The sequence below is a fragment of the Gallus gallus genome, chromosome 11 (genome assembly GCF_016699485.2).
Source record: "Gallus gallus isolate bGalGal1 chromosome 11, bGalGal1.mat.broiler.GRCg7b, whole genome shotgun sequence".
Taxonomy (NCBI): Eukaryota; Metazoa; Chordata; class Aves; order Galliformes; family Phasianidae; genus Gallus; species Gallus gallus.
Window position 1 is genome coordinate 11,027,545 of NC_052542.1, and position 14,688 is coordinate 11,042,232.

General features: G+C 46.6%; 1 protein-coding gene and 1 long non-coding RNA gene across 2 annotated transcripts in view; one reads left to right on the top strand and one right to left on the bottom strand.

Moving 5' to 3' along the window:
- Positions 1–172: 172 nt before the first annotated feature.
- Positions 173–10,518, bottom strand: LOC124417144. Its single transcript, XR_006931235.1, has 2 exons — positions 9,950–10,518; positions 173–8,738 (listed from the first exon to the last, which is right to left on the bottom strand). It is a non-coding gene; the product is annotated as an uncharacterized LOC124417144 (long non-coding RNA).
- The window catches only part of CMTM4 (CKLF like MARVEL transmembrane domain containing 4), a 35,687-nt gene continuing 30,371 nt past the window's right edge, over positions 9,373–14,688 (top strand). The window contains exon 1 of the mRNA XM_046899662.1: positions 9,373–9,914. Coding sequence (XP_046755618.1) covers positions 9,729–9,914 — 186 coding nt within the window. The 5' untranslated portion in view covers positions 9,373–9,728. The remainder of the gene's footprint in view (positions 9,915–14,688) is intronic.

Genomic DNA, 14,688 nt, shown 5'->3' on the forward strand with positions numbered 1-14,688 from the left:
TTATAACTGTGGAGTTACTGTAATGCTTCTTCTTTAAATGAGTTCATTAATATACAGTAAAGTATTACATTTGGTCCATTTAAAATGCAAAACATTCAAAGTCGGATTTAGAAAATAATTTTTTGAATATACAATGAGAAATATATTTGGAGGGGAGCTAAATGAAAGTTTCCTCTTCAGATGTGTTGAAGCTGGAAATGACTTTATTGACAAAGACCGTAACAGTGGATAGAAATGAAGGAACGCCCCTGGAACTCTTGTGTGTACTTCACTGTTGTCTGTCAGTAGGGTTGTTGTGGGTTGTTAGTGATTATTTATTTATTTATTTATTTTGAAGACAAATGACTCCAAAGTGTGGCTTTTATTACACTGTGAAAAACATCTTGCTGGAGGCTGTAAGCTACTTGCTCAAAGTAAATCTTCCCCTGACTCTGCTGTTCCAGAAGGTGGTTTTAAAGCCTCCTGGCTTTTCAGCCGTGACAGGCTTTTGTTAGCATATAAAGTTCTCAGATAAGAAACTTTGCACTAAATAAAGTCACTCCGTTTCTGAGTATTTGTAGTTCAAATACATACAAGGGAAGGGCTGTTGATGACCAGGATGTTGCTAACAACCTAAAAGAGCCTCTGGTTGTCTGGAACAGTACTGTAGAACTACATGGAATATCTGAAGTTACTGTTCAGTACCAAAAGCAAAACTTGCGTGTTGCTCAATCTTTTTAATTAAAACAAACAAACAGTGTGTTCAGAGGATAGAGGCAGTTTAATTCCAGAAGCACTCTTCAGGTGGAGCTCAGCTTTCCCTTTGATGTAAATCTTCCAGCCCTTCTGGTACAGCCTTTATAATAATGAATTATTTGTTCTCTGATCCGCTCAGATTTTGCAGAGAAGTTAATGTAAGCACAAGTAATTAAGAAAGTCAACAGTCTGAACAAATGCTTTGGGTCACTGCCTGGCTCTGGTTTCACAGCAGAGATGTCTGCAGTGAAATGTTACTGGGCGTTACAATCAGCCTTTCCAAGTAGTGGGTGTTGCAGTAGTGTAGGTGAGGGCAGAATCTGATCTCGCATGCTTTCTTCTTTCTAGAAGAGTGGAATGAAGCAAGTGCTGATATGCGTGTGTATATCAGTGCTTCTGTAACCCTTGGAATTGAAATACATTTAAAAGAAAACAAATGCTTTTCAAGTGGTAATGTGCAACAGTGCTTCAAAACCATGGATGTCTATAAATTGTAAGTGTAGGTGGGGCATCTAAGTCTGCCTTAAGCTGGCTTAAAAAAAACAACAATTATTTGTATCAGTGTGTTAGACGTTTCTTGTGCCAAATACAGCAATGCACCTAAGAGCATAGTGCTCACATTGTTTAGAAATATGACTGCTGTAAAAGGTTTGAATTACCCATACTGGCTGGCATATACATCATACTAATAAATACATATTTGAAAGCTGTCTGTAGGATAATGTTGTAAACGAGGAAGCAATTAATTTTCTCTGCTGCCATTGTTTGCAGACTTTCTATGTGGTAGATTGGACATTACTAGCTGTAAATTTTATTTGAAGATCTTTGACTCCTCTCTCCTTGATAATTAATTATTAACTATGTTTGACAGAAGGTTTCTGTAGATGCAGTGTTCCAGATGGTGGCGGACTGAGGATCAGTGCCTGTAAGCAGTGCTGCTTCATCCACCATTTTAAGATGGTATATTCTTTGCTTGTGATGTGCCCTTAATTCTCGTGTGGCAGATTTTTTAGGCCAAATGCCTTTTAAAGAGCAAATTGAAAAGAGAAAAAGAAAAAAAAAATCCAAATGAAAGCAGTTTGAATTAATTTCAGTTTCAGTAGCAGTTACAATTCTAAGAATTTCCCTAATATGGGTTAAACTTTTTTTTTTTTCCTGAGTCTTAACTAAGACACTGTGGTTCTTTGCTTTCAGAATAAAAGCTTAAATAGCAATGTCCAACCCTGAAGAAAAACAGTTGTTTTGGCCATGAGAGCTGAATTTGGGTGCAGAAGCTGATGGAATCGTGCACAAGCTATCTTTGAAAAGTGATTATTTTTTCTATGAATGTAGGTTTAAAGAAGCTGTTAATGCTTGTTCATGTGTAGCGCTCAGTGTTGCTTTATGGTCATGTAAAACATGTCATCCTTGTAGAAAAGCTTTAGAACAATTTCAAAAACTACTCAAAATATACAAGAAGGATTTTTGCAATATTAAGGTGCTAGGAATAGTCTTACACAAATATTGAAAGAATTTACAGTAAAATAGTGAAGTTCTGTAGCAAAGGAAATGAGTGATCCTACATCTCTGACACTCAGTTTACCAGACTGACAGTGTTGAAAAGAACGAGGACTTCTCTTTGAGAGAGGGATTGAAGTGGCAGGATTAGAACTGAGATAAATGGCAGGAAAAGAGGGAATGCGATTACTGAAAAGATAATGGATTCAAATGGGTACTGAGGCTTGGACCAGGACAAGTCCACATGTAATTATTTGCTGGACTTTGAGACAGAGTGTGGAGTGCCCTCTAACTTGCACACATTGCTCCTAGTGATTGGCTGCAATCTTTGCCTTGCCCTGTGTTGTGCTTGTTTCCACTTGGAAAGATCCCAGCCAGGTTTTTGTTCTGACACTGGCCATTTGACTGCAGTACAAAGGGGTAAAGGCCTGAGCCAGGAACAGGGAAGTCAAATTGTGGTCCAAGAGCACATAGGAATGGTGGGTAGGTGTTAGGGGAGGGTAATACATGGCTAGACTGAGTCTCAGTAATTAATGTCTGTATTTGAACACAGGACTTAACACACATTTTGGCTGCAGAGCAGACTTGGATGTTGCACTCAAGCTTACGTGAATTTATTGATCATGTTGAAAGTGGTAGGACAGAGGTGGAGATCAGTGTTACTTGCTGTGGCTGGTTCGTGAAAACTGATGTGGATGATAAATCACTATCAAGTTAAAACCTCTCTTTTCCAGAGGAATCAAGTGATTATCTGTGAAGGACTTGGTTTTCTGATTGTATTCTGGAGATCATTAGAAGGCTAATGAGATAAAAAAATCTTCATCTGCTCTGAAAGATGTAGCTACCATGAGAAGGAGGAAAAACTTCAATTTTATTCAAGATCAGTCACTGACTCCAGAGAAAATTACTTAAAACCAAAGCACAGGCAGAAGGCTTAGGGTGAGCACTTGGTACTTGTGGCCAAACCCAGGACTGGATTTGTGTAGCTTAGGCGTGGAGGTCAGTAAGGAGTGATACAGACTTCTGTCATCAGTGCAGTAATCTCACTGTGACTTGAATGACAAAACTTGACAGCTAACAGTATCCTTTGGTAATAATTGCTGGCTCTTGTTGTCAGGGGCTAGTTTTGAAAGAAACAAGTTTTGTATTAGTAATTCATATATGTAAGAGTATTAGATTGCTGAATTAATGCCAACATTCATATATGTTATAAACCTGAGTTATTTTACACAGGTTTATTTTCCTGGTAAAAGCACACGTGACCCAGAAAAACACTAGATTGCCAGAAGGCAGCTATAACTAGCAGCTGTTCAACTGGCTGTGTTGGGATGTTTTGATTTAAAAACAAGCAGTGCCTTGCGATGCTGTTGTGAAGGGCTGGGAGATTGCCAGTGAAAGTGGCAGGATCTGAAATATTTAAAGCTTAGCCTGTCAGAATCTCTCCAGATCACCTTTTAGCTGAGCAGAAGTACAGCACAGCTATTAACAGAATGCTGTCATACTTAAAATATTTTACTTTGACCACAGTTTTCCTCTTGCTTTTGCGTTTGTGCTCTGTCCTATTCTACCCCCTCATTATAAGCAACTTGAGTCTTTTGGGCCACTTCGGTTGAGAAGGATGTCAGAGATCACTGAGCTAATACCAGTTGCATGAAAATTAGTGGTTCAGTAGAGAAGATAGATCCAAGACTTCCTGTGCTTAGGAAGCATTGCCAAGGAAGTTTGGCCGGTCGGCCGGCGAGACAGGCCAAGCGCAGATCTGTCAGTCTGCACACATGGAACCTGGCAGAGCACTTGCTTTCTTTTGCTCAAGCAGTAGTTCAGGGACATAAATAGGAGCTAAGCCTACTGCGTGTGAAAGAGGACCCTCGGGGGGTGCTGGGTCACTGGGCTCGGTGGGAGAGGTGAGTGGGAAGGTGGGAAGAGAAGACTGAAGTCTGCAGGGAATTGGGATTTATTAGTTCCGCTTTATACAGCTTCGTGGATCTGGGGCAGTGTGCCTCCCTTGAGTTCATAGCTAGTGATGGAAGACTCCAAATTATTCTTCCTGTTTAAAAAAAAAAAAAAAAGCCCAAACTTTCCATTGCATGTAGAAGACCATATAACTAAAGAAAGAAATACTCTGCAAGGGAAAGAGCCACATTTGCTGAATGTCAAATGTTGTTGTATGTAGGAATTAAGTGCTGTTGAGTGAATTAAGTTCTTTGAACTGTTGTCACGTTAGCTGATGTAAGCAATAACTGTAGGTAAAACAAATTCCAAAGAATAACTAAAAAATGAACTTTTAAAACCTTTGCAATTCTCCACCAGTGGCAGAAGGAACTGCTTGGTTTGGTTACGTAACAGCAAACAGTATTAAAACAGTTGAGGTCAGTTGTTTTCGCTGGCCCGTTTCATCCATGGAAAGAAAGAATGCAGTGAGTGTACTTCATCTTTGTATTTATTTATACATTTTATTTAAAGCCTGCTGAGAGACCTTTAAAACTCTGTTTGTAAAACATGGTTTATACAATTTTTCTTCCACCTCCTCAAAAAATAAAAATGATCTCTTTCCCTCCAAAGGGCTGCTGTATCCTCCACACTCCATCTCTTGCTGAAAAAGCTCTAGGTAGCACAGGGCGCCATGGCCATGGCCATGCAGTCAGAGGGAACTGCTGTTCCCTGACCTTCTGTTCTGGGCTTGTGTGTTTTTATGGTATTATTGGAAGAAGACTACCTTTTTTTCTCAGTTCAGGTTTTTTTTCTTCCCCTCTGTTTCCTGAATAAATGTAGTGCCATGAATAAAGTAAACATCGCTGTCAGTCTCTCTGCATATTTTTCAGTGTGCTTCATTATACAGAATTCTTTCAGAAGAAATACAACCCACGGCCTTGGCTGGTTCCCAGCATCATTAAAAGTCCACTGGCACTTTTCGTAAGAACATGAGGCTTTGCTTCTGTTTTTTATAGAAATTAATTTCACCTCCCTCGTGTAGAAAGTCTGCTGCCCTTCATCCCAGATGTGGCTGCAGCATAATCCCCCTCTGGCACTTGCAGGTTGCAGATGTCCATGAAGGCTTTTGGAGGTGAAAAGAGTCAGTGAGTACTTCATCGGTGAGGAAGGCGTGGGGAGAGAACTGGCCAGTGGATGCTCTTGAAGGAGATGTCAATTTCTAATCCAGGAGAAAAAAAAGTTCTCTCTCTGAATGGCTCATTGTTCATAGCGTGTAAAATGTTCATCAGTCTGCAAAGACTGATTTTATTGCCAGTAGTGTCTTAATTTTTATTTTTTAGGGGAAGTTCTGCTCACTGATGGTGAAATTCCAGGAGTGATGTTACCCCTTTTCTGCTTCAGAGGGTGAAGCCAACCCCATGGAGTGCCCTCTGGTTGCCTTAGTGAGCCCTTACAGCTGCCCCATGGTGCGCATATTGGGGGAGTTGGTCACACAAATATACAGGGGCTGTAAGGCCTTCCAGGGCTGCTCTGGTTGTTTTGCTGAGTGCTGGAATACGGGTGAAGGTGTTGAAGTATGCGTGGGATGCTGTGACAATACAACAATGTAGATGTGAGCAGGTCTCACAGATGCTTTGTGTTCCTACACGTGTAGTTTCTTAACCAGACAAAAAGCCAAGAGTGTCGCTTGCTGTGCTGTGCTGCGCTGCTGTGGAGTCACCTGTCTACAGAACCCTAACCAAAATGTCGGGATTGAGAAGCAGGCACTATCTTCCCAGTACATGCATTACTATGTTTTGAGAGCGTTCAGTGGAAGAAGCAGTAGATGCATTTATACATTGCCCTTTAAATTAGATCCCTTCTGTTCTCCTGTCCGCTTATCTTACTACTTCCCTCTGTATGGCTGCTTTGACCTCTAGCTAAGGAATGCAGTTCTTGGGGTGGCTTTGTGCTGAGTGTTCTTAGCCCGGGAGGCTGTGCAGTACTCTTTAGCTGTGCTTGGCTGAGGTCAGGTGGGTATCCCTGCCCCGCTCAGCAGTGGCCATCCCCTGCCAGTTAGAGACTTCTGACTACGTGACTCCCCGCCATTGCATCCAGTTGTCTTTCTACTGAAAGCCCATCTCAGAACTTGTGGCTTATCCATGTTGTACGTTGCATTATTTTATAACCAACTCAGCGCAGTTATTTGCCTGCTTCCTATGCTGCCAGTGGCCACAGAATGGATGTGTGCATGCCACACTCAGGCTGTGAAAATGGAGAATTTGCTGAACTAAGGCACTTAAAACTACCAGATGTTTCCCTAAAGCAAGTTCTTTATTACATTTTTAGATTTTTTTTTTTAACTGTAAAGTTGAGAGTGCTTCAGAATTTTTTACATTGAGAAATTCAAGGAAAAAAATCCTCTTGAAGCCTGAGTTAAACTCTAATCACTGCTCAGCTCTCTTGGAATTTGGCAGCATACCAGTGCTCCTTCCCTTCGGTAGGTCATGTGGAAATACTGGAGCATTTTCTTAAAGAACCTCTCTGCTCTGTTCAGGTACTTGCAGAGATGTAGCTTTCCTGTTAGGATTCTAATTCCTTTCACGCTTTAACTACATTTTCCTCACAATAAGCACTGTTCAGATCTACAAAATTTTATATATCAGCTTTAGAATACTTTGTGCGTTAAAACTACACCAGTGCAACTTCTAAAATCTGGTTTTAAGTTATTATAGTCACTTGCAATAGAACCATACATTAATCTTGAAAATGGAATTGAAATATGTTTAATGAAACGAACCCATGAGAAGTTCACAAGTTTATTACAAGCTGTATGAATAGCTGAGATGAGCTCAGTCTGACCAGCGATAATATTTCCAATCCTCTTTCCCTCATTTTTTTTACACCCAGATTATCACTTGGTTATGGTTTATCACCAAAGTCCTGGAGATTCTTTCTGATAGGGAAGTTTTAATTCTGCCAAAGCTGGCTTAACCGTTCTGTAGAAACACAGATCTTCAATTACAGTGCCTATGGACAGTGTCCAGGTTCTTGCTTGTTTCCACTCTTCATCAAACTGCAGCAGGATGTGATGTGTTGTCTCCTCTGACAAACACACTGACCTGGCTATTGGCTCCATGCTGTGATGTTATCCTCAGCGCCCATCACTGACACGGTTCCCCATTTCCCAACTTGTGGTGTTCAGGCACACAGTGAAATAGCAGGCTTTGTTTGAAAAGCTCATGAACTTGTGAAAACAGTTATCTGAAAGCAATGCAGTTTGCCTTGGATGAATGCAGTGACCTTCTTACTGGATCAATACTTTTATTTACATATTAAATGTAGACATTTTTTTTCCTTCAAGCGCTACGGAGCAGTGAAAAGGTGCCGTATCAGGCAAGAATGTGTGTAAAGGATTCCTTTGTTAAATGTTGGCAGAAACCTCACAAGCCCTTGCCAAGTCCATCCAGCCCACCCACCCATGCAGGAGGATGCCAGAAAACCCCCCGGTATGGCGTGGTATTGGCTTCGTGCCACTTACAGCACGGGGAAGCTCACTGCATGCTTCACAGTGCCGAAAGGGGCAGCGTGGCTGTGGCTGGTGATGCCAGTACCGCTGCCCTGCAGGTAGACTGTCTGAAACCACGGTCTGTGACGGTGTCAACACGCCTGCTGAAAGCACGGCCCGTAATTGTGTTCCAATAGCATTGCGGAGACTTGCAACAAAGAGAATGCTTAGCGTGCTTTCACGACGCAGGCAATTAGCTCCCTGAAGAACAGCGTTTTCAGTGGGTTCATACTTTGCGGCATTCCCAGAGCACTGTGATGATTTTTAAAGGCATTTAGACATTGTGTCCTCCATTTTAAAGGGAAAATGAAGCTCTTCCGAAGCTTGCAGAAAGCTGCACAGAAAGCAGAAAAAAAAATGGAACCAAAATGGAATTGAGGCCTTTCTCCATCTCGCATTCTCCTAAATCAGTCAGCCCTCTCTCCCTTTGGCTTTCAGTTGCCTTCTGCACCTTTTCTCCTTCTGTTTAGATTGGAAGTGCAGGAGATAAATCAAACTACTGATTACTGGATGTTTAGAAATGTTGTTATGTTGCTCACAGCAGCTTTCTCAAAGCAGCATTCTGGCTCCTCCAGACAAATGCTGAATGTATGGGTACATGTGGAAATCCCACGCATGTGAAACAGCTGCAGAGCCTGACGTTTAGAAAGAATCTAGAAAAGCTCTTGTAAGTGGCAGCTACCTTACTGTGATCCTTCCTGCAGGAAAGGAGCTTGGAGGGACTTCTCATTTTCCCAGGACTATTTAAGACCTGAAATACGAGACTGTAGAAACCTGTTAGTCCATCACAGCTAGCCCTGTGCCCGCATGTGGTGTTCCCCTCATGTTTGTGACATGGTGTTAGGCTGCTTTGGTACGACCCGAGGATCAGAGGGGCACCAAGCTGCACCAGGGAAGCTATGAAGATGTCTCTTCATGCACACTGGCACTGTCTGCAGTTCACCAAGCCATGGTTGCTCACGTAGATCAAAATGTTGACTTTTTCCATCCAGGTTCCTGGTTCTGTCTAAAGAGACAGGCCCTACTTCTATGCAAAGGCAAAGAAAAGAAGAAACATCTCTTGCAATGAAAAACTGTGTGGTGCTGGAGAGAACCCTCTGAAAGAAGGATGCTGAAAGAGGCGCCAAGAGAACAGATAAAGAATCAGAACCTGATGGGAACGGGAAAAAATATTGCAAGGTTTGTAGTGCTGCATTGTTGGGGAACAGCAACGCTGTGATGGTAAAAGACTCGGGCCAGGGAAAAGAGCTGGAGGAATTACTGTATGTGAAAGTCCTGTGACAGAAATGAGGGATGTGAAGAACAAGGGCTGCAATTCGTTTTTCTGCGAGCGCAAGGACCGCCTTGAACGACCGCGACACTATTTTCGATACGTGCGGATACAGCGAGGGGGACTTCTGCCGCGAACGCGAAGTAGGTAAGGACCAGGCGAAGCGCCGCGCCCCGGACCGCCCGGAGCCACGGGGCGGCAGCGGTCGGCACCGCGCCCGCGGGACAGAGAGCGGCCCCGGGCAGGTGCTGCCCCTCCCCAGCCGGGAGGCTCCGGGCGAGGCGGGCTGGCCCGGCCCCGGGGGCAGGTGCCGGGCAGGGCCAGGGGGCGGAGCGGGCTCTCTCCGCCATTTCCGCTGAGCGCAGGGGGGCGGAGCGGCGGCGGCGGCAACAGCAACAGCAACGTACCCGGCCGGAGCTGCCGCGCCGAGACGGGAGCGGCGGAGGGAGCGGGCCGCGGGGCAGCGAGAGCCCGGGCCGGGAGGCGCAGGCGGGCACGGCGGCTCCGCGCGGCCCTCGGCGGGGCGAGGGCGCCCCCCTGCGGCGGGGCGGACGGGGGCGGGCTCCTGCCGCGCGGGGCAGCGGCTGAGGCGGCCGGACCGGGCCGGGGCGCAGCGCCATGAGGCGTCCGCGCGTCCCGCGCCCCTCCGCCTGACGGAGCCCCCGCGGCCGGCACGGCCATGCGGCCGTCGCTTCGCTAGCAGCTCGGCCACCCTTTCGGCAGCGCGGCGGCGCCGAGCCCGGCACCATGAGGAACGGCGAGGACCTGGAGGGCTTCGACGGCGAGGCGTCCAGCACCTCCATGATCTCGGGGGCCAGCAGCCCCTACCAGCCCACCACCGAACCCGTCAGCCAGCGCCGCGGGCTGGGCGGCCTCCGCTGCGACCTGGACTACCTGCGGGGCACCTTCGGCAGGATCAAGCTGGCCGAGGTGGTGGGTACCGCGTCGCGGGGCGGCCGAGCGGGTACCTGCGGGCGGGCGGCGCCTGGCGGCTTCCCAAGCGTCCTTCTCCGTTGCAGGCGGGCGGGAGCGGGTCCCTGGCCGGGGCTGCGGGCGCGCCGAGGACCGGCGGCGGGAGGCGGCTCGTGTCGGGCCGAGGCGGCGGCGGAGCGGACGGCGTCGCCTCCGTCGTCCGTCACCTGCTGGGCCGCTCCCCACGCCCGCGGGACGCCGTTCGGCCGCCCGTCCGTGGCCTGGGCCCGCCCGAGGGCGTGAGGAGAGCGGTGTCGGGGTGCTGAGGGTGAGCCGCTCCCGGGACGGGAGCACAGCGAGGGCCGGAGCTGCTCTGTGCCGGCGCTCCGCTCGCTGCGTGCGCGTCCCGGGCTGAGTTCCCTCGGTGCCCGAAGTGAAGAGAAACCTTGAAAACAAACTAAAAAAGAAACAAACAAAAAAAAAACCCCAAACGTTTCTCCGTTCTGAAAGGATTCATGTAGCGTTTCTTCATCCAGCGCTGCCCGGCTCCGTTACTTGGCTGGGAGCCTTTGGGGGGCTCCGAGGACTGCTGTAGGCACAGCCTGACGGCTCCGGGCCACGTCAGGTGCTGCTGATGGTGGGCTCCATCTGGGTCACACTGCACAACTGCGCGCTGCTCACGTTCTTGAAATTAGCAAATGGGTTTTAAAGGATATTTTAAAATAGATATAAAAATGGCAATAAGTTGGAAATAGGTTTCTGTGTAGTTTCTTACGGGGTGCTACAAATGGTTTCTGTAAAATAAATAAGTTCTTTGAGAGCTGTAGCATTAAAAAAAAGGCAAACTCACATGTATTACTTCAGCGTTCAAAACCACTGCTGTTTGTGCAAGACAGAGCTTGCACGTGCAGGTTTCATGCACAGTGCTGTCTGAGTACCCCAGGTCCAGCAGTGGGTGCGGGGTCATGGCAGGTTGTGCTGCCACCATGTTTACCCAATGAAACTCAGCACTTGGAAGTGCCTTTTGTGCTCTTGTCCCCACGCCGTAGAGCAAAACGTGGGAGTGTTTTGTGAGTGCCCTGAGCAGGAATAGCTGTGTGTGAGTTGCACGTTTTCAGGAGTGAGGCTGGAGGACCTGCTGTTGCCGTGCAGTGCCGACCTGTTGCTGTGCTGCTGAAGCCGGCCCTGCAGTATGAGCTGTGCGGTGGGGCTGCCCAGTAGGTGAAAGCCGTCCGCCCTTGGGATCCTTGTTTGTGATCCCATGCTGATCTCTTCTGTAGTACGCCTGGTAACTCCTGCAAGTCACCTTTGAAGCCTGCCATTCAATGAGAGGTGGTCGATCGTAAGTGAATAAATCCATTGTTGTTAGGGCTGTGTTTTAAAACATGGTTATGAAAACATATGGATTTATATGGAACTAATTTCAAAGGTTTGCAGAATGTGCCCCGCTGGAGACACGTTGTAGTTCATGTGTGGAGCATGTGAACGCAGCGGTCGGAAGCTGACAGACTGCATTCACTGGTGTAGGCTGGAGGCCCGTGCAGCACCTCAGTGAGCTCAGCCTCTGCGTGGTTGTGCTCCAGAGGAGCTGTGTGGCTCATGGAATGACCGGCGGGGCAGGGTGCTGAGTTCTGTGCGCTGACCGGAGGCAGAGCAGTTCTGGAGAAGGAGAAGGAAGAACTCATTCTGTGATGCACTGAATTCACTTATTTGCTGCATGTAGTTTAGTTGTTATAATGCTTAATAATGCCTTCTAATGTACTGTGGGAACTGAAATATGTCAAAGGCCGTTGTGTAGTGCTGACTTGTTTTTAATAATGAGGAGGAACTCCTTTATTGCACAGATGGGGGCCTTCCCTCCCCCCCCAGAAAAAAAGTTTGAGATAAAAAAACACCTCTGAACGTTGGTTTAAAAAAGAAATGTGGCAGGAAAGATGACAGTGCACATGCTTCATTTGGCATCGGGGTTTGTGTTAGGCATGTTGGCAGGCAGGGCTATCAGTTCAGGACAAGCGCTGCCACTTGGCTAATCTGCACTGAAGGACTCCTGCAGCGCAGCTCCCGTGCTGTGTGTGGGGTTGGGCTGCTGGGTGCTGCCATGTTGGCATCTGCGTGTCCCATTTTGGCTCTCAGAAGCAGGAACCAGGAATGGGGAAAAGGCAAAAGCCTGAAAGGAAAGGCAGGGGGCCTGCAGGGCTCTGTTGCTTACGTTGCTGCGGGTTTGTCTCCATCCGTTCGAAACGCTGCTGCAAGAGTTGTTGCAAGATGGAAAGCGGTGTGAGGGGTAGGTCTGTGGAGTAGTTGAAGTGCTGCTAGATGGGAGAGCAGTTTTAGCTCATTATCAGTATCTCGAGAGAGGATGCCATAAACTGCCCTTCAGAGGGGCCCTGCTGCATTGCACTGTGGGTTGATGGCTCATGTAGTGGTCAGCGCTTTCCAGGTCTTCACTTGGCTTTAATTTCTTCAGCTCCCAGATGAGGTCGAGCAGCACTGTGTGTTGTTAATGATAAAGTGGTATGTAAACCAAGGGAATATTTGGGATTTTCATTAGTCAAGGCTAAGTTTAGCAACTGTGTGGTAGATGTGGCTGACTGCTATGGTTATTAGTGTTTAATATGAAGGCTAGTGAGAAAGTAATGGGAAGATGCCCTGTAGAACAGCTAAGCATTGAGCAGGTGTTAGCTTTTTCTGAAAGCTTTGCTGATAGGTGAGCTTTCCAGAACAGCTCTTTCAGCTGCACCTTGCCATTGCAACGGGATAGCTGTATGTGGGTGTTTGGATGCGTGAGGAAGCACCTGGTGTAATGGAGGTTGGGCAGAGCTCTGAGCCTCGGTGGGAGGAGGGGAGGGAGGTGCTGAGCAGTGGGTCACGTCGGGACAGGAGAAGGCAAGAGAAGTTAGTACCTTTATGTGCTGCGTGGAGGTGTGACGGGTATCCTTGGAGATGAGAGCAGAAAAGCTCTGCAGTTTATTTTGATTTCTCTCTGGCATGATTTTATCATGATTATATGTTTCTCATGCTTTGGAGGGCTTTAATACTTCCCATGGAGACTGTTGTACGATGATATAGATACAGGTGGAAAGCTTTCATATGGATATCCTCAACTTTTGTTTGTTGTGTTTCGGTTCTTTTTCCCCCTTCCCTTGACTTTTGCTAACAGAATCTCTCTCTCCTGTCCTGAGAATGTTTATTTGCCACATGAGGAACTTCTTCATGGGGAGTTGTTTGACTTCAGATATAAAATTGAAGGTGTGAGAAAAAGGGAGCAGCTTTTCTAAATGTGTTACTGTCTTTCCTTCGTTATTATAACTGCATCTTACAGAATCTTACTATTATTATTGGAGTTGTGTGTCAGAATGCATTTACTGACATGCCCGTGGAAAATCATGCCTGCCTACTGTCTGCTTCTCCATCTCTTTGGGAACTGCAGCTCCTGGTGGGCTTCTCATCAGGGCACCAGCTGGGTGATGAGGAAACAAGTCAGGATCCTGATGGAAGTCCCACTGTTCTTGCTGGAATCCTGCTAGGTTTTCACAGGCAGTTGATTTAGGATCAAGTAACTGGAACATTTATCTACAAAACAGTACTGAGCCAGTTCTTGTGATGTTGGTGGTAGTTTGGAATGGTTCAGATTGCAGAGCAACCTTCTGATGGAAGCAGTGTCATAAACCCTGATGCTGTGCTGCCATGGGGAGGGTACGTGTTTGTAGGTAGGTAGTGGTGGCCCCTGTGGCTCAGACAGCACTGGACACGTTCTTAATGTGCCAGTTCCAAAAATCCATCAGATTCCTCTTCAAGGAGATAATGCTTCTGCTTGGGAGGTCTCTGGGCTGCAAGTCACTGATGAGCGTACTGGGAAGTATCACTGCGTGCTTCCCTGGTCTGGTTCCCGTTCCGTATGCTATTGCTTGTTGGTGGAGGCAAGATTTTGGGCTAGACAAAGTCTGGTGGGAATAGCAGTTCATATGTTCACAATTTTCTGAGTAAAAAGTTTCATCTTCATTGGTGGAGAGTAGCTGAAGGTTGGAAAAAGGGTGTTATTCTGTTTGTTTTTTTTTGTGTGTGGCTTACTATCATTGTATGTTCCCAGATCCAGACATTGGCTAAGGCCAGGACTACGCTACGTGTCTTTGCTTTTAGGGTCTATTACAGTGAAGAAATAAAAGTGCAGAAAGCCTGTAGTAGTTACAATGCCTCCGTGTACCTACAGTAATTCTACTGAGAGTTCTCATTGGTTATAATAGAGAAAAAAATAGAAGCAACATGTACCGTTTCAAGCAGTAAGGTAACTGCCAGCTACTTGAACTAGTGCAAGGTTTAACCAGCCATCTTATTTACTTATCACAGCACTCCTGTGCCTTCAGCTCATAGTACCCCCATCCAGAAGTGATCAGAGTGCGATGATTTGGGTGCCCACCGCTCTGTGTGATCCACTGCTCAGCATCTCAGGGCTTCAACAACTCTTCAACACTTTGTTGTCCCGTGGTCTGCCCGCAGTACTCCGTGCACCTCTCCTGGTATTCCTGAGGGTTACATTGGTAGTTTATAGCTATTCTGTAGGTAACTGTACCTCCCATGTTGTGTTCTGCTGTAATTGCCAAACAGCAAATGTGTGTTTGTGTAAGAAGACCTTGTGACTTTGTGTGTCATATGTTGTGCTTGGGTTCTTGGTGCTGTTTGTAGCTTCTTGTGCACAAGTTGGGAGGTTGACATTGGATACTGCTGATCTTTGGCTCTATTTTTTCCCCACTGTTACGAGGCAGTCTAAGTGGTACTAGGTACATGGTACTCATTG